Source organism: Engystomops pustulosus, chromosome 7, assembly GCF_040894005.1.
Source record: "Engystomops pustulosus chromosome 7, aEngPut4.maternal, whole genome shotgun sequence".
NCBI classification, from domain to species: domain Eukaryota; kingdom Metazoa; phylum Chordata; class Amphibia; order Anura; family Leptodactylidae; genus Engystomops; species Engystomops pustulosus.
In genome coordinates, this window is record NC_092417.1 from 53,498,393 (window position 1) to 53,517,148 (window position 18,756).

The 18,756-nt window shown below is 42.4% G+C and overlaps 2 protein-coding genes across 2 annotated transcripts; both read right to left on the reverse strand.

Moving 5' to 3' along the window:
• Window positions 1–707: 707 nt before the first annotated feature.
• LOC140070175 (protein kinase C delta type-like) lies at window positions 708–2,781 on the reverse strand. The gene is made up of 3 exons (XM_072116514.1): window positions 2,768–2,781; window positions 2,052–2,156; window positions 708–1,868 (listed from the first exon to the last, which is right to left on the reverse strand). Exons 1-3 carry the CDS (start codon window positions 2,779–2,781, stop codon window positions 1,388–1,390), a joined length of 600 nt encoding a protein of 199 aa, XP_071972615.1. The 3' UTR covers window positions 708–1,387.
• Window positions 2,782–3,340: 559 nt separating this feature from the next.
• LOC140068773 (protein kinase C delta type-like) lies at window positions 3,341–11,700 on the reverse strand. Its single transcript, XM_072114169.1, has 4 exons — window positions 11,452–11,700; window positions 5,258–5,352; window positions 4,685–4,998; window positions 3,341–4,501 (listed from the first exon to the last, which is right to left on the reverse strand). Exons 1-4 carry the CDS (start codon window positions 11,648–11,650, stop codon window positions 4,021–4,023), a joined length of 1,089 nt encoding a protein of 362 aa, XP_071970270.1. The 5' UTR covers window positions 11,651–11,700; the 3' UTR covers window positions 3,341–4,020.
• Between the last annotated feature and the right edge of the window lie 7,056 nt (window positions 11,701–18,756).

An 18,756-nucleotide genomic window follows, 5' to 3' on the forward strand; every position in this document is an offset into this window, starting at 1 on the left:
ACTCAATAAGTCTTCTATAAAGCACTAACCATATGATATATGCAGACCAAGCGGCAAATTAACACGACACTGTTCACATCAAGTGAAACATGTTCAACCTTTAATGAAATGGAACCATCATAAAAAGAACCTACCCACAGATATTCATTTTCTTTTCTATGTTTCCTTTAGTTTTTTTTACATGATAAATAATTCTGTACAGGTGACAATATTGATATTCTTAGATTATCATAATGTCTTTTTACTCTTCACAGAAATCATTCATTAGCAGATAAAACCTTTTAAGGTAGTGTTCACACATAGCGCTAGAGTTGCGCTTACAAATGTAGCGCTAGTGTATGGGGCGGGCCTTGTCCTGATCACATGTGCGTGAGCTCATATGGGATCGGGCCAAGGCCTGGCCACAGACTCTAACGTTGTTTTTGTAAATGTGTGAATGTGTCTAGTGATAACCTTAGTTTTCCAATAGCTGAAGACCCATGGCTATTGGATATTAATCTTTACCATGTATTATGTTATCATATATTCCTGTATATTATTACAAAACCAGGGAAACCAAAAAATACACAGCAAGACGATAAAATCATGAAAGTACACAAGATATAAGGGTAAAAATAGAGAATTTTATAGAAATAGCAATTTTATTGATGAGGGGGCGATTTATTTGATAATTTCCAAATAAAAGTCAAGGATATTTTAAATCCACTGACTTTTGTTGATTCAGGGGAAGGCGAAAAACCCTTAAATAAGGGGGAAAATTCCTTCCCGACTCCACCTAGGGCAGTCAGACTAGATCCCTGGAATAACTTTTCATTAATCCAGGGGAAGGCGAAAAAACCTCATTGAGCCAATTAGCTTTACATGAGGAAAAATTCCTTCCCGACCCCATGCATGGCAGTCAGACTAGTCCCTGAATAATATACTAAATAATTTGTTTCTGGAAAGTGGGCTAAATTGGATTTAAAATTTTGAGGGGTAAATTAATTTGGTTTGGGGCATTTGTGTTGATCCAGAGGAAGGAAAGAAAAAAACCCTTTAGGACAATTTGTCCGGATTTAAGGGGAAAAACATTCCTTCCTGGCGCCAAATATGGCGGGAAATATTCCCTGTATCAAGCGCCCATACTCACCCGATACTCACCATAAAGATGGAAATCTGTGGTCTCAGGGTGGTCTTTGGAGCCAAAGAAAACGCAGGCTTGAAGGGTCGTCGGGTCGGGCCAGAGGTCAGAAGAATCAGAGCCAAGAGACTGGGGCAGCAATATGATGACAAACGGCAGTAAAGCAGCAGAGAGGCGATGTCCGGGGCAAGCCAGGGTCAGGTCTACAAGCAGTGGGCGGAGGAGGCACAGAGTTCTGGGAAGGAGGCACAGGGGTTACCCCCTGGCCTAACCAGATGGTTTGTCACCAGAACAAGATGGAATGGGTGGCTGTGCTCTCCTCGTCTCCAGTTCCTCCCAGTAGATGGTTCGGAAAAATGGGTGGTCTCTGATGTTACCGGACACACCCAAGCGCATCTCTGGATCCTTCTGTAGCAGGTTCAGTATAAGATGTTTCAGGTCTTCATCAAGCCATGATGGAATCTTTGGCTTCTTTCTGGTGATCGAGAGAAAGACCTTTTGCATCTGGTTGAGGTCATAAAAGGGGGATTTTCCAGATGACATTTTGGAAACAACCATCCCAAGACCCCACCAGTCCACTGCTACAGTGTAAGGTTTATCCAGGTGCACCTCTGGGGCCATGTAGCGGTATGTTCCAGTCTGTCCGCAGATCTTAGTGGAAGCGGTCAGACCGTCCTGCGCCAGCCCCAGGTCTATAATCCGAATATGACCATCTTCATCCAGCATGATGTTGGCTGGTTTGATGTCTCTGCAATGAAAAAAGAATATTAATACTTGTTATAATAGTTGTCATAAAGAAAGAAGAATATTTGGTTAGAAACTGCACCACTAGTGTCCATGGATGCATATGGTACTGACATAATCTGCAAAAACGGACACAGCCATGGATATCAATGGCATCCCAAAATCACATAAATGAAGTTTCTCTTACCGATGGGCGATGCCATGGCCATGGAGGAACTGGATGCCACAGATCAATTCTGCCGTGTAGAACCGTACAAGCTCGATGTTAAGCTTGCCGCTTGGCAAAAGGTTTCTACAAAAAATTTTTGATAATATTATATCTAGTGGGGCATCATCAACAAGGGTTTTTGTGTCAGGCGTTCATATTTCCGGAATACCCCTTTAAGTACTACAATATAGCATGTAAACATCTAATTAGTAGCAGATATACATAGTACATCTGATAAATATGGTGCTGGGCGAACGCACTTAAAATAGTAATCTCTACAAACAAAATGTATAAAATAATAAAATACGTTTTCCTAAAGTCCACCAAGAATTTCACGTAATGTGAACAATGTCCTGTTAAGTTGCCGCTTGGTCTGCATATATCATATGGTTATTGCTTAAAAGAAGACTTATTATAGGAGTATAGGTTTAAAAATAAAATATATAAAGGTGTCTTATTCAGATATGTATTATATTTCAATGTCCAATATTTGAATTTGTTCACATGACGTTAAAATATGCTAAATATCTGAAAATATAGATATTTTATTTTAAAACCTATACTCAATAAGTCTTCTATAAAGCACTAACCATATGATATATGCAGACCAAGCGGCAAATTAACACGACACTGTTCACATCAAGTGAAACATGTTCAACCTTTAATGAAATGGAACCATCATAAAAAGAACCTACCCACAGATATTCATTTTCTTTTCTATGTTTCCTTTAGTTTTTTTTACATGATAAATAATTCTGTACAGGTGACAATATTGATATTCTTAGATTATCATAATGTCTTTTTACTCTTCACAGAAATCATTCATTAGCAGATAAAACCTTTTAAGGTAGTGTTCACACATAGCGCTAGAGTTGCGCTTACAAATGTAGCGCTAGTGTATGGGGCGGGCCTTGTCCTGATCACATGTGCGTGAGCTCATATGGGATCGGGCCAAGGCCTGGCCACAGACTCTAACGTTGTTTTTGTAAATGTGTGAATGTGTCTAGTGATAACCTTAGTTTTCCAATAGCTGAAGACCCATGGCTATTGGATATTAATCTTTACCATGTATTATGTTATCATATATTCCTGTATATTATTACAAAACCAGGGAAACCAAAAAATACACAGCAAGACGATAAAATCATGAAAGTACACAAGATATAAGGGTAAAAATAGAGAATTTTATAGAAATAGCAATTTTATTGATGAGGGGGCGATTTATTTGATAATTTCCAAATAAAAGTCAAGGATATTTTAAATCCACTGACTTTTGTTGATTCAGGGGAAGGCGAAAAACCCTTAAATAAGGGGGAAAATTCCTTCCCGACTCCACCTAGGGCAGTCAGACTAGATCCCTGGAATAACTTTTCATTAATCCAGGGGAAGGCGAAAAAACCTCATTGAGCCAATTAGCTTTACATGAGGAAAAATTCCTTCCCGACCCCATGCATGGCAGTCAGACTAGTCCCTGAATAATATACTAAATAATTTGTTTCTGGAAAGTGGGCTAAATTGGATTTAAAATTTTGAGGGGTAAATTAATTTGGTTTGGGGCATTTGTGTTGATCCAGAGGAAGGAAAGAAAAAAACCCTTTAGGACAATTTGTCCGGATTTAAGGGGAAAAACATTCCTTCCTGGCGCCAAATATGGCGGGAAATATTCCCTGTATCAAGCGCCCATACTCACCCGATACTCACCATAAAGATGGAAATCTGTGGTCTCAGGGTGGTCTTTGGAGCCAAAGAAAACGCAGGCTTGAAGGGTCGTCGGGTCGGGCCAGAGGTCAGAAGAATCAGAGCCAAGAGACTGGGGCAGCAATATGATGACAAACGGCAGTAAAGCAGCAGAGAGGCGATGTCCGGGGCAAGCCAGGGTCAGGTCTACAAGCAGTGGGCGGAGGAGGCACAGAGTTCTGGGAAGGAGGCACAGGGGTTACCCCCTGGCCTAACCAGATGGTTTGTCACCAGAACAAGATGGAATGGGTGGCTGTGCTCTCCTCGTCTCCAGTTCCTCCCAGTAGATGGTTCGGAAAAATGGGTGGTCTCTGATGTTACCGGACACACCCAAGCGCATCTCTGGATCCTTCTGTAGCAGGTTCAGTATAAGATGTTTCAGGTCTTCATCAAGCCATGATGGAATCTTTGGCTTCTTTCTGGTGATCGAGAGAAAGACCTTTTGCATCTGGTTGAGGTCATAAAAGGGGGATTTTCCAGATGACATTTTGGAAACAACCATCCCAAGACCCCACCAGTCCACTGCTACAGTGTAAGGTTTATCCAGGTGCACCTCTGGGGCCATGTAGCGGTATGTTCCAGTCTGTCCGCAGATCTTAGTGGAAGCGGTCAGACCGTCCTGCGCCAGCCCCAGGTCTATAATCCGAATATGACCATCTTCATCCAGCATGATGTTGGCTGGTTTGATGTCTCTGCAATGAAAAAAGAATATTAATACTTGTTATAATAGTTGTCATAAAGAAAGAAGAATATTTGGTTAGAAACTGCACCACTAGTGTCCATGGATGCATATGGTACCGACATAATATGCAAAAACTGACACAGCCACGGATATCAATGGTGTCCCAAAATCACATAAATGAAGTTTCTCTTACCGATGGGCGATGCCATGGCCATGGAGGAACTGGATGCCACAGATCAATTCTGCCGTGTAGAACCGTACAAGCTCGATGTTAAGCTTGCCGCTCTGAATAATCAGAGACTCGAGGCTGCCGCCGGACAGATACTCCAGGATGAAATACATATGGCGCTTAGACTTCAGTGAGGCACTGAGGTGAGACACGAATGGACAGTCTCTAGCAGCCAGGAGTATCCGCCTCTCTCGCTCTAGGGCTTCCGCATTGTTCCCAATGTTGATGATCTTAATGGCCTTGTAGATGTTTTGGCCGGGAACTGATGCCAGCATCACCTGAGGAGAGAAAATACAAGATATTAACTGTTACACTGCCAGCGCTGCAGTCCGGCTGGCAGATAAGAAGTCCTCACATCATATTTCGATATAATGCAGGGACTTCCATGATCAGCGAGGTGTGCCGTATGTGGGGCCGGGCCGACATGCGGGCCCATATACACGGACTGCGTCATGTGCAAAAAGCCTAATTATGTGCAAGATAGACCTGGGGTGTTATATATCTAATGAGGATGAATTAGAAGTGTGTAAATCTTACCTTGCCGAAGCTGCCCTTGCCCAGCACCTCATGGACCACAAAGCCACCGATGGTATTTGGGGCAGTAGATCCAGATGTTACAGAGGTGCTGGGTCCTAAAGGAATAAAATAAGGAATATCATATTAGTCTATATAGGAGACATGTAATGGGAAAAGGAGAAGACATGAGATTAGTCTCTATAAAGCCACTTTCACACTCCTAGTATTGTGCACCAGTATTTGTAAGCCAAATCCAGCATCAAACTGAAGAGATACAGATCTTTCCATTTTCCCTCTTCTCTTTCTAGGTTCCACCTCAGTTTTTGGCTTGAAATACTGACTATGTGAACGTGGGCTGTAGCTGTCACTGTATCTGAAGTGTGGAATATACATGTATACCACTGTATATAATCCTGTTACACATAGTGCATCTTCTCCCACTCTCAGTTATATTCACACAAATACTTTATATCATTCTGTAAGTATCTACTAATACAAAAAGGCCAAGCTAAAATACTAGGCCCCAAAAGGATGCAGATAAACCACAATGTTATATATTATAGAGAAGGGAATACAATATAAATTACTGATGGACATAGACCCACGTATCTATAATTAAGGAAGATGTCTGATAAAAGTTATAACTTTTAGAGACTGAGTGCCCAAACTAAAACCAAAACCTACTTATGGGTCGCAACATGTACATTTATGACAGTTTTTGCTCCCTCTCTATCATGACTTTCCATCATAATGGAGCCCTGAGGACATTACAGTAGAAAGAAGATGGAGACATTTGGATTATCCTTGTAGCTGCCCCCCCAGTGTCCCCTGAACAGGAAGAGTCAGGGGGCCCAGAGCAGGTTCTCTAGTGATAATCCAGCTCTGTTCACACCTTCTTGCTCTGTCTCGCTGTTAAACTCTGTGCTGGGGTGATGGCCTGGGTGCCCACAGAGACGGATCTGAGTGCCACAGGTTTGCCACCACTTACAGATAAGTCTATGAGGTGCATATTGCACGGTTACATGTAGCATACAGATCACTAGCCTATAGGTAATATCCATACTATTACACTAGACACCAGCCCCAGCACCTCTTACTTTATGGCCTAGTGGTGTAACTATCATGTAGACAAACCCCACAGCTGTGATAGGACCTTCTGTTTCATGACATGAATAAAGTATTTTCTTTCAGCTGCCAGTAGGGGGAGCTCAGTGCATCTGCCAATACAGAGTCTAATGACAGTTGAATTAATTCCTATACACTGATCGCCCCCTACTGGTGGCTGCAGGCATTTAAAGAATTGGCACATGTGTGTATATAGTTAGACCAGTGTAACTACATATAAAACAATGGAATTACTAATTATTTTAAATTCAAACACATTTCTTAACTAAAAATAATGACATGTACTTGAGGGACTTTAGCAGGTAACTGCTGTATTTTGTGTTACTTTGACTGTAGATTCTTCTTTCTGTGCATATTTCTATTGTAATCCCCATTAGAATAATGGACTCCATAAGTGGCATTGCTACACGGTGTACAACCTGTGCCATGTATGCTTTCGTTGAACAGCCGTTCGAGGGGGAATACTGCTGTGTGGGGTGTGTGAAAATTGCTTGTCTGGAAGCCCAGATTCTGGATCTAAATGAGCAAGTTTCAAGGCTGCGAGCAATTGATAATATGGAACGAAGTTTGCTGCTCCTGGAGCACAAACTCTCTGGGGAAGATGGGTGTGGGGAGGGAAGTATGGAGGTGCAGAGTGAGGGGGCAGCTAGTTGGGTAACATGTAGAAGGCGGTGTAGAGGGAAGAGTTGCAGGGAGTCTAGTCCTGATCTGGTGCACCCCAATAAGTTTGCCAGGATGGCGGATGAGGGGGATATCAGCTCTGGGGTAGCAATGCTGCAGAAAGACGTGGCCGCTAGCAACCAGGGGAATGTCTGCTCCAGTAAGAAGAGTAATGGGAGCACAGGCAATGTCAGACAGGTGCTGGTAGTGGGAGATTCCATTATTAGGGGAACACACAGGGCAATCTGTCACAAAGACCGTGCATACCAAACAGTGTGTTGTTTGCCGGGTGCTCGGGTTCGGCATGTTGCGGATCGGGTTGACAGATTACTGGGAGGGGCTGGTGAGGAACCAGCGGTCATGGTCCACATTGGCACTAATGACAAAGTAACAGGTAGGTGGAAGGTCCTTAAAAATGATTTCAGAGATTTAGGCCATAAGCTCAGGGCAAGGACCTCAAAGGTAATTTTCTCCGAAATACTGCCTGTACCACGTGCCACACCAGAAAGGCAGCGGGAGATCAAGGAGGTAAATAAGTGGCTCAAAAGTTGGTGTAGGAAGGAGGGTTTTGGGTTCATGGAGAACTGGCCTGACTTTTCTGTCGGCTACAGGCTCTACAGTAGGGATGGGCTGCACCTCAATGGGGAGGGGGCCGCTGTTTTTGGGGAAAAATGGCTAGAAGGTTGGAGGGGTGTTTAAACTAGAGACCTGGGGGGAGGGCAACTACACTTGTGCAGGGCAAATAGACAGTGTACATAGAGAGCTGGGAAGAGTCATAGTCCATGGGGGAGGAAGGGGGGCTGGAATGAGATTGGGGTATAAGGACAAAAGGAATACGGACAGGGAAAACCATATAAAGTGCATGTACACAAATGCCAGAAGCCTCACAAACAAAATGGAGGAACTGGAACTCTTGATGTTGGAGCGGAAATATGATATAGTGGGTATCAGCGAGACGTGGCTGGACAGTAGCTATGACTGGGCTGTTACTATAGATGGTTATAGTCTTTTTAGAAAGGATCGTATAAATAAAAAAGGGGGAGGGGTTTGTTTATATGTGAATTCTTGCCTCAAGCCCGTCCTGCGAGATGACATCAGTAATGCAAATGCAAATGTGGAGTCCCTATGGGTGGAGATAAGAGGATGGAAAAAGAATAATAAAATATTGCTAGGGGTTTGTTATAAGGCTCCAAATATAATGGAGGCAGCAGAGGAAATGCTGATAAGTGAAATGGATGCGGATTCAAAGCATGGTGAAGTACTTATCATGGGGGACTTCAATTACCCAGATATCGACTGGGGGGCAGAAACCTGCAGGTCCTTCAAAGGTAGCAGGTTCTTGTCAACCACAAAAGACAATTACCTGTCGCAACTAGTCCTGGAGCCAACAAGAGGGGGGGCACTGCTGGACCTTATCCTTACCAACAGACCTGTTAGGGTATCAAAACTACAGGTTGGGGGGAACCTGGGGAATAGTGATCATAATATCATTGATTTTGTATTGCGCTTTACTAAGAGCGTTAGTGAAGGGGCAACCAACACTCTAAACTTCAGGAGGGCAAATTTGCAGCAACTAAGGGAAGACCTTAAAGGCATAGACTGGGATAATGTTCTCAAAGACAAAACCCCCCCCCCCAAAAAAAAAATGGGACTTTTTCTCATATATTCTGAAAAAGTCCTGAGAGAAACACATACCTTATGGGAAAAAGCATGAAAGGAACAATAAAAACCCTATGTGGCTAACTAGTCTTGTAAGGAAAGCAATAAGCGAGAAAGATAAAGCGTTTAAGGTGCTAAAACGTGAAGGTAGCGATGAGGCATTACAGGATTATAGAGAGAAAAATAAATCCTGTAAAAAGCAGATAAAGGCCGCAAAAATAGAGACTGAGAGAAATATTGCAAGGGAGAGCAAAAATAATCCCAAATTATTTTTAAAGTATATAAATGATAAGAAACTAAAAACAGAGAGTGTGGGTCCCCTTAGAAATAACATGGGGGTCATGGTGGAAGGAGATGAGGAAAGGGCCAATCTACTGAATGTCGCCTTCTCAACTGTCTTTACCCAGGAAAATCCCCAGGTGGAAGACACAATGAGGAATAATGTAAATTCTTTTTATAATGTCAACAGTTTAACCCAGGAAGAGGTACGGCGCCGCCTCGCAACCACTAAGATAGATAAATCACCGGGGCCAGATGGCATACACCCCCGGGTTCTGCATGAATTATGTACGGTGATAGACAAACCGTTATTTTTAATATTTGAAGATTCACTGAGGACTGGTTATGTTCCACAGGACTGGTGCATAGCAAATGTGGTACCAATATACAAAAAAGGATCAAATAGCGATCCTGGAAACTACAGACCCGTGAGTCTAACTGCTGTGGTGGGGAAAATATTTGAGGGGTTTATTAGAGATGCTATCCTGGAGTATCTCACTGTGCACAACCTTATAACCCAGCGTCAGCATGGGTTTATGAGAGTTCGGTCCTGTCAGACTAATCTGATTGGTTTCTACGAGGAGGTAAGTTCAACACTGGATCTGGGGGACGCTGTGGATGTTGTATATCTGGACTTTTCAAAGGCATTTGACACCGTGCCACATAAAAGGTTGGTATATAAAATGAGACTGCTGGGAATAGGAGAAAATCTGTGTATTTGGGTAAGTAATTGGCTTAGTGATAGAAAACAGAGGGTGGTCATTAATGGCACATTCTCAGATTGGGTTGATGTTACCAGTGGAGTGCCACAGGGGTCAGTATTGGGGCCACTTCTTTTTAATATTTTTATTAATGACCTTGTAGTGGGTTTACACAGTCAAGTTTCAATATTTGCAGATGATACTAAGCTGTGTAAAGTAATAAATACTGAGGTCGATAGTTTAGCATTACAGAGGGATTTGTGGAAGCTTGAGGGATGGGCAGAGAAATGGTTGATGAGGTTTAATGTAGATAAATGTAAAGTTATGCACTTGGGCCATGGAAACAAAAAGTATAATTATGTTCTAAACCAGTGATGGCGAACCTTTTAGAGACCGAGTGCCCAAACTACAGCAAAGACCCACTTATTTATCGCAGAGTGCCAACACAGACATTTAATTTGTGATTTATACTCCCTTCTCTGTCACAGTTTTCATTGATACCAGCATCCTGAGGACACCAATAAAGCAGAAAATAGTCCCAGGTACAGCTGTCACTTTAAAATACCTCTGTGCACAGCAAGTCCTGGGCTGTCTGGGACTGCAGGAAGATACCTGGAGTCATCTCTGGTGATGGCCTGAGTGCCCACAGAAAGGGCTCTGAGTGCCACCTCTGGCACCAGTGCCATAGGTTAGCCATCACTGTTCTAAACGGTCAATTACTTAGTAAAACTGAAGCTGAAAAGGACTTGGGGGTATTGGTGGATGGTAAACTTAATTTTAGTGACCAGAGCCAGGCGGCTGCTGCTAAAGCAAATAAAATTATGGGATGTATCAAGAGAGGAATAGATTCTCATGATAAAGACATAGTTTTGCCCTTATACAAATCCCTGGTCAGACCACACATGGAATATTGTGTACAGTTTTGGGCACCAGTGTATAAAAAGGATATAGTAGAGCTGGAACGGGTGCAGAGGAGAGCAACCAGGATTATTAGGGGAATGGGGGAACTAGAATACACTGACAGATTAAAAAATTTGGGATTATTCAGTTTAGAAAAAAGACGACTGAGGGGAGACCTCATTACAATGTACAAATACCTGAACGGACAGTACAAGGATCTCTCCAAAGATCTTTTTATACCTAGGCCTGTGGCCAGGACAAGGGGGCATCCTCTACGCCTAGAGGAGAGGCGATTCTACCATCAACATAGACAAAGGTTCTTTACTGTAAGAGCAGTGAGACTATGGAACTCTCTGCCGCAGGAGGTTGTTATGGCGGACTCTATGTACATGTTCAAGAGAGGCCTGGATGCCTTTCTGGAGAGGAAAAATATCACGGGTTATGGGGATAAAACATTTATTTAATTCTTAAAGGTTGGACTTGATGGACTTGCGTCTCCTTCCAGCCTTATATACTATGACTATGATACTACAGTTTTGTTTATAGTCCAATCTTATTGATCAAAGTGTGCAATAACATTTAATAAAATTACGAAGGAGTATTTCATAGATTAGAGACCGAGATTATTAAATAAACAAAACACTTTCTTCTTTATTTTCTACACTTCAGACCAGAATTGCCTTCCTGATGATGACTGTACGCTTTCACATTGTCACCTTCCTGTCACTAACAAAGCTGTAATGTACACAAGGATCTGTACCCATGGAAGATCCCACACCAGGAAAACGCCCCCTCCCCTGTACATGGGAACATTTACAATAAATACATTTGGAATAAAACCATATTGTACATTCATCATAACAGGCCCCAAATAAATAGATGGTCCTCTACCTGCTCTTGGCCCTTCATCCTCTGACTCTCTGGCGTTGGGTCCGGTCCTCTTCTTCTTTTGGGCGTCTTCCGCTTGGCTGTGATCTTCCCTCTTCCTCTTCTCTCCGCCTTTCATCTTCTCCTCTTCTTCTCTCTTCTTGTCATCTTCATCTTGTCCTTTGGACGTCATCTTGCGCAGATCCCTTGCGGGGCAATCCATCTCTCTTCCACTTGCAGCGGTCGACAGTTGGAAAGTGAAGGGCAGTTGGGCATGCGCCAGTCACATGACCCCTGGCATCTTCAGGTGGCACCTGCCATGTACCTGCTCTGCCATATATACTGTCATGTAGGCTTCATGGGGGCATCCAGTGTGTGTATGGATATGGACATCCAATGGATATAATGTTACAAAAACATATAGAAATGAGGTTCTCTTTTACATACCTGTATAACTGGTGTATCATGGTTGACCCCATATTTGGGGATGGATAATACACAGATTTAATGAATATTTGGTAGATGATAGAATGGAATGATCCATGGGGGAATGTTTTGTCCAAAGTAACATTAATACAAATATGGAGAAGAAGGACGGCACTCACCCAAATTCTGTGTGAAAATGTAAATTCTTCTTTATTGAGAAAAAAATCCAGCCATCAAAACCAGGGTGCAGCGGGGAGGGAGTGATGCATGGTGCTCAAAGGAAGGCTACGGCCGTTTTGCGCTATCCGCGCTTCTTCCGGCCTCCGTGTGGGGATTAAAATGTGTCACAGGATTATAAGCTCTTAGGGCGGAACGGATACCCGCCCTATTCTGGTGTTACAATCAACCATAGGTTACTCGTAATGTCACACAACAGGCAGGTACCAATCAAGGGCTGTCTAGATCATAAACCTTGGCTAAAACTCACCTATGGTTCCTCTGCGCCGCACTTCTACTCCCATTTTGCAGGTACATCTGTGGTACGCGGTAACTTCCGGACTCGGCCGGTGGCCTCCACCGGGGCGCCCGATCGTGGCGGGCATAGGCTCAATAACGGAGCCGCTCTCACAATACATTGACTGGTTATTGAGGCCAGTTTTAAAGGATATCCCCTTATATTTGAAGGATACTAACGAATTCCTAAATGCTTTAAACCAACAAACGTGGGAGGAACACTGGTTATTAGCATCTATAGACGTAGAGAGCTTGTACACCCGCATCCCCCATGAGAAGGGGGTAGAGGCCGTGAGGGAAATAGTAGAGAACGCACAAAAAGGTGAAGACTATACGAGATTCATATGCGAGTCCCTATATTTTATCCTAAGTCATAATGCGTTTTTGTTTGATGGTGAGTGGTATGTGCAGGGTGACGGTACTGCCATGGGCACTCCCGTATCCTGCACATACGCCAATATCTTCCTGGCAGTTTTTGAAGCGAGATACATTTACAATACCGAAAACCCCTATATCACACACAAAGATGTATAGAAGATATGTGGATGATGTGTTTATCCTATGGTCTGGGACCAAGGAGATGTTTGAAAACATGGTCAAGTCCCTTAATAATAATAACAACATGAATATGAGGTTCACCCACACAATTAGCGAAAACACCATTGAGTTCTTAGACGTGTTAGTAGAAGTGAAAAACAACAAGATTTGCACGTCAGTACACAGGAAAAAAACAGCGACTAATTCCTTACTGCATTTTAACAGTTACCACCCCAGTCATGTTAAGAGAGCGGTACCGTATGGACAATTTCTCAGGATAAGACGTGTTAATAACACAAGAGAAGGGTTCGAGAAACAGGCTGAGGAATTAAAACAGAGGTTAATGAGAAGAGGGTACCCCAGGGCTTTAATAGATAGGGCCTATGAAAAGGCAAGTGGAAGAGAACAAGAAGCTTTATTGAAAAAAAGGGAAAAGAGAGAGGAACAAGAGAGGTTCTCCTTTACATTTGATTTTTCACCCATGGCAGACCTTATCAAAAAGGCCCTGAAAGATAACTGGCACATAATAGAAAACGATGCAGAATTGGCCGCGATAGCAGAAGGTGGACCTTTGATCAGTTTTAGGAGAGGTAAAACCATTAAATCCAAATTAGTGAGAAGTTCGTATACCTCAGCCCAAAAGGGTAAAAACTGGCTAAAAAGGGGCCCAATCAAAGGCAACTATAGATGTGGCGGGTGCAGATGCTGCCCGCATAATCTAGCCAAAAAGGTGATAGAGTTTGGAGGACAAAGAGTGGAAGTGAATAGTTTCATAAACTGCAAAACTAACTTTGTCGTATATCTATTAATATGCAGCTGTAAAAGATACTACATAGGAAAGACAATCAGACCTCTCTATCAGAGGATGAGAGAACATTTGAAATCAATCGAAACAGGTGTAGGGCCCCCCCGTCTCATAAAACATATACGTGAATGCCATGATGGAGATGTAAAAGCTTTAAAATTCGCCGGCATCGAGTCTATAGGAAAACTAGAGAGGGGAGGAGACAGGGAACGCCTGTTGTTGCAAACAGAGAATAGATGGATTATACGGTCCAATGCCATGGGACCGGTGGGGCTAAATGATAAAATTGACTGGAGCGTTTTTCTATAAGCTGTAACCTTACTTTGATCTAGATGTACATGTATTAGTACCCTGATGAAATTTGCACTGTACATATTGGGTGATTAAGTGGATGATCCGTCCACCCCATTGTTTTTAATTAACAGGTTTGATGTAGCTCCCATTGGTGTTTAAACCAGGTACATAATACATATATAATGCACTAGGACTATAACGATATAAGGCTTCGTATCACCGATTCTGGGCATTGCGCAGGCGCACTCTCCCTCCTAAGTACCCATTTCCCTACCTTAGCTGCTCACGTGATGTCACTGAGACGGTGTCAGCGGTTGCCGCAGCGACACGTCATGTGACTAGTGAATGCGGTGGGCGGGGCTAGGATCAGGTGACGCGCCCCATGTGGAGCGTCCTGTTTGGGGGCGGAGCCACCAGCCGACTCCGGAAGTTACCGCGTACCACAGATGTACCTGCAAAATGGGAGTAGAAGTGCGGCGCAGAGGAACCATAGGTGAGTTTTAGCCAAGGTTTATGATCTAGACAGCCCTTGATTGGTACCTGCCTGTTGTGTGACATTACGAGTAACCTATGGTTGATTGTAACACCAGAATAGGGCGGGTATCCGTTCCGCCCTAAGAGTTTATAATCCTGTGACACATTTTAATCCCCACACGGAGGCCGGAAGAAGCGCGGATAGCGCAAAACGGCCGTAGCCTTCCTTTGAGCACCATGCATCACTCCCTCCCCGCTGCCCCTTGGTTTTGATGGCTGGATTTTTTTCTCAATAAAGAAGAATTTACATTTTCACACAGAATTTGGGTGAGTGCCGTCCTTCTTCTCCATATTTGTATTATTTCGGACTTGTATCCTTTCGGGACATAGGCACCACATTATTCTGGGTTCTGAGCACAAGCAAGAATACCTCCTGTCCAAGTCTCTGTGAAACCGTGCCAGTTGAAGGGGTGTTGGAGGTGCCGCTATCATCATCTGTTTCTGGCTACAAAGTAACATTAACATGTAATTCCCTGGTCTTCATAGTGTCTGGGGCTTTCAATTAAACTTGTTCCGTTTACTCCATGGTCTACATTGAGTCTCTGCCCCATTTCTTCAAGAAACATTGGTGACATGATCACCTTTCTGGGGCAATGGGAATGTCCTGCATCTTCTATTTTAAGGTCTATTTCTAAAAAGTAGAGATCTCAAAGTCCAGGACAGAAAAGATTTTCAGTGTTTACTCACATGAAATAATGAAATAAAACCTCAAAGGCTGTTGTCTGTATTGTCTGGTATGAAGAGAAGGGAGGCCCATGCTTCCATGATGTGAGGGGTAGGTTCAGTATGTATATTGCTGTTCCATCCCTCTATATGGAACTACCAAACAGAGGTATAGCACTAAGCTATATGGCAGAGGGTATGCTTGACCTGCTACCCCTCTCACACAGAGAACAGCAGTTGTACCTCCATGTCCTATCCACATCAGAATGCCCCTTTATTAGCTGTACAAAAGTAGGGCAAGGGGTACAGGACATTTTTCAATGTCCTTCTTGGGAATGAAAACTATTAAACATCAATTTTATTGAAAACCTATATAACGTTTCATTATATTTCCTAATTTTCACTAAAATTTGAATAGATGTTTGTTCTGTAGGAAACCATAGCAAGTAACCACTTACTGGGGCACATGTATCATATGTCTGGATACTTCCATCTGTTTTTTGAGAATGTTTTGGCTTTCCTGCTGTTCAGATGAATTTGTGACTTTTTAAATCAAGTCTCCAATCAAGTTGCAAACAGTTCCCCAGCTAATCTCTACGCCTGGTTAGGGACTAGATTTGCACAAAAATGAGCGACTTTTTTGCAACTTTCACATCTGGATGCAGGTGATAGCTCAGGGTACACTGCAGGAAACTAGACATGGCAAACTTTGATGGGAGACCGTTTTAGACACAAAAAAAAGTCACAGATGAGCACAAGCACCATGAAAAGATTCAAAAATTAAAGAAAAAGATAAGCCAAAACTTTGATACATGTACCCCACTGGGTCTTATGCGGTTTTCATTCTCTTCTTGGTATTCAGAATCTTTGGTCATGGCTTTGATTCAGAGCAATTTATTTTTAAATGACAAATAAAAGCATATTTCACATTTTTGGTTCTGGGCTAAATCTTGATATTTGATGTTATTCATATCTTGAGGATGATCATAGCTTGACCATACTGTAGGTAGGTGTGCTGAGATTATTAAAGGGAACTTGTCACCAAGGACCTCATTTTCACTAAATACAGGTTACAGATGCCCACAGGTGCTTTCTCTAAGCATTTGCATTACAATTCCTGGTGAGTTATCCCACTGATGTCATCTCACCAAGCTGTGAGCTCTGTGAAGGAGCAGGAGGGAGGAGCTGTACAGGAGCACAAAGGTGGGCACTGAGAGCTGAGGAGTCTATAGCACAGACAAGTCACATGTTTTTGAAATGCATCCAAACCATAGCCCAACCCTTGGGACTACACAGAGGATTCCGTTAAGGTGCAAGGTAAGTTATAACACACAATTATAATGTAATGCAAATCCTTAGAGAAAGCAGAAAAGTAGATTTGCAATGCTGGTGTGATGGGCTTTGTAACCTGTCTATAGTGAAAATGAGGTCCCTGGTGACAGGTTCCCTTTATACAAAGGATCAGCTAGGCTTCACATTAGCCCCGTTTCTTTACAAAATAGTTTAAACGACTCTTAACCCCTTAAGGATGCAGCCATTTTGTAGCTTAAGGCTCAGCCCGATTTTTTGGATTCTGACTTGCGTGACTTTATATGGTTATAACTTTTGAACACTGTTATTTATCAAAACGATTCTGAGATTGTTTTTCATGTTGTACTACATTTTAGTGGTAAATTTTGGCAGATAAGTTTTGCGTTTATTTACAAAAAAAAAGAAAATATGATAAATTTTTTGAAAAATTTGCCATTTTCGAAATTCTAAATCATTGCGTTTTCAGGCAGATAGATTTACCACCTAAATAAGTTGCTGAATAACATTTCCCATTTGTCTACTTTACATTTTCATAATTTCTGAAATGTCTGGATAATTTATTTTGACGTCACGCGGCTTACAATTAGAATATCGCTTTTCCGGATTTTCAGAATTGACTATTTTGGGGATAATTACAGTTTTGAATGAAATTTTACATATTTAGCATCAAAACCCCCTATATAATCTACCCATTTTCAAATCTGCACCCCTCAAGCTATCAGAAACAGCTTTTACGAAGATTGTTAACCCCTTGAGATCTTCATAGTAATTGAATCAAAATGGAGGTGAAATTTAGAATGGTCATATTGTTCCCTTATACGTTCATTTAGCACTAAAATTTACACATTTCCAAAATATAAAAAGAGAAAACCCACTATACAATTTGTTCTGCAATTTCTCCTGAGTACAGAGACCCCCACATGTGGCTGTGACTTGTTTTATGGGGGCACAGTGAGGCGCAGAAGGGAAGGAGCGCCCTGCAGCTGCCAGGATTTTAGTTTCCTCATTGGCCCCTTTTGAAGGCTATAAAATTTTTGCTTTTTCATTATTGGGGCCATGCGACGGCATTTTTTTTGCGGGATGAGATGCTTTTTCCATTGTTACCATTTTGGGGTTGGTATCACCTATTGTTGAAAATTTAGGAACTTTTTTTGAGGGCAGGAGTAGAAAAGCATCAATTCTGTACTGGATTTTTTACTTTTTTTTTTTTTTGGTGTTCACCGTATAGACTAATAATCATGTTATCTTTATTCTATGGGTTGATACGATTACGGGGATACCAGACATGAATATATTTTCTTACGTTTTACTAAATTTGTCAAACAAAACTCTAATGTGGGGAAAAATCTATCAATTATGTATTGCCGTCTTCCAAGTGGCATAACATTGTTACTTTTTTGGCTACAGAGCTGGTTGATGGCTTGTTTTTTGCGGGACATGTTGTACTTTGCACCAGTATCATGTCTGAGTACATATGTTTTTTTGATCGCATTTTATAGCATTTTTTGTGGGATTGAAAAGGTAAAAATCATAATTTTTGGAGGGTTTTTTTACGGCGTTTATCGTGGGGGTTCAATAATGATTTACTTTTATTCTACGGGTTGTTACGGAGGCGGTGATACTATATATGAGGGGTTTGTGTTATGATTTAGACTTTTTTTTGAGTTATATGTCTCTTTATATGTTTTGGGGGTTTGGGGCATTTTTAGTGATTTATGACTTTATTTTTTTATTGAATAACTTTTTTTTTTTACTTTTTCACTTTTATACCATGGGACATGAAGAAGCAATCATCTGATTGCTTGTTCATGATAATATTCTGCAATACTGATGTATTGCAGAGTATTATCAGTGTCAGCCTATACACTTGCATAGGCTGGCACTGTGCCAGTAAGATGACGTCACAGACGCCATCTTACCGGCAATTCTTGCAAGTAACTCTGGGGTCCAGATCGGACCCCAGAGTTGCTATAGCAACGATCGGCGCCCCCCGAAAACGGTTCGGGGGGGCCAATCGTGGGGGAAAGACCCCCCAGATGCATGTTAGATGCCGCGGTCGCGCTGACCGCGGCATTTAACGGGTTAAGCACCCGCGATCGGAGACAACTCCGATCGCGGGTGTTACACTGGGGTGTCGGCTATTAGTTACAGCCGGCACCCCGTGTTTCCCGATGCCGGTTTGGCTCTGATCCAGAGCCGAGCCGGCATAAGCGCCGTGGTGGATATATCCGCCACTGAGCGCTAAG

Bases quoted from the DNA above. Each gene is read 5' to 3' on its own strand.
- LOC140070175 (XM_072116514.1), bottom strand. The intron at 1,869-2,051 runs GTAAGAGAAACT...TTTTCATTGCAG, and splicing joins GGCCATGGCATCGCCCATCG to AGACATCAAACCAGCCAACA.
- LOC140068773 (XM_072114169.1), bottom strand. From the start codon at position 11,650: ATGGATTGCCCCGCAAGGGATCTGCGCAAGATGACGTCCAAAGGACAA. The intron at 5,353-11,451 runs GTAGAGGACCAT...TTATTCCTTTAG, and splicing joins GGATGAAGGGCCAAGAGCAG to GACCCAGCACCTCTGTAACA. The intron at 4,502-4,684 runs GTAAGAGAAACT...TTTTCATTGCAG, and splicing joins GGCCATGGCATCGCCCATCG to AGACATCAAACCAGCCAACA.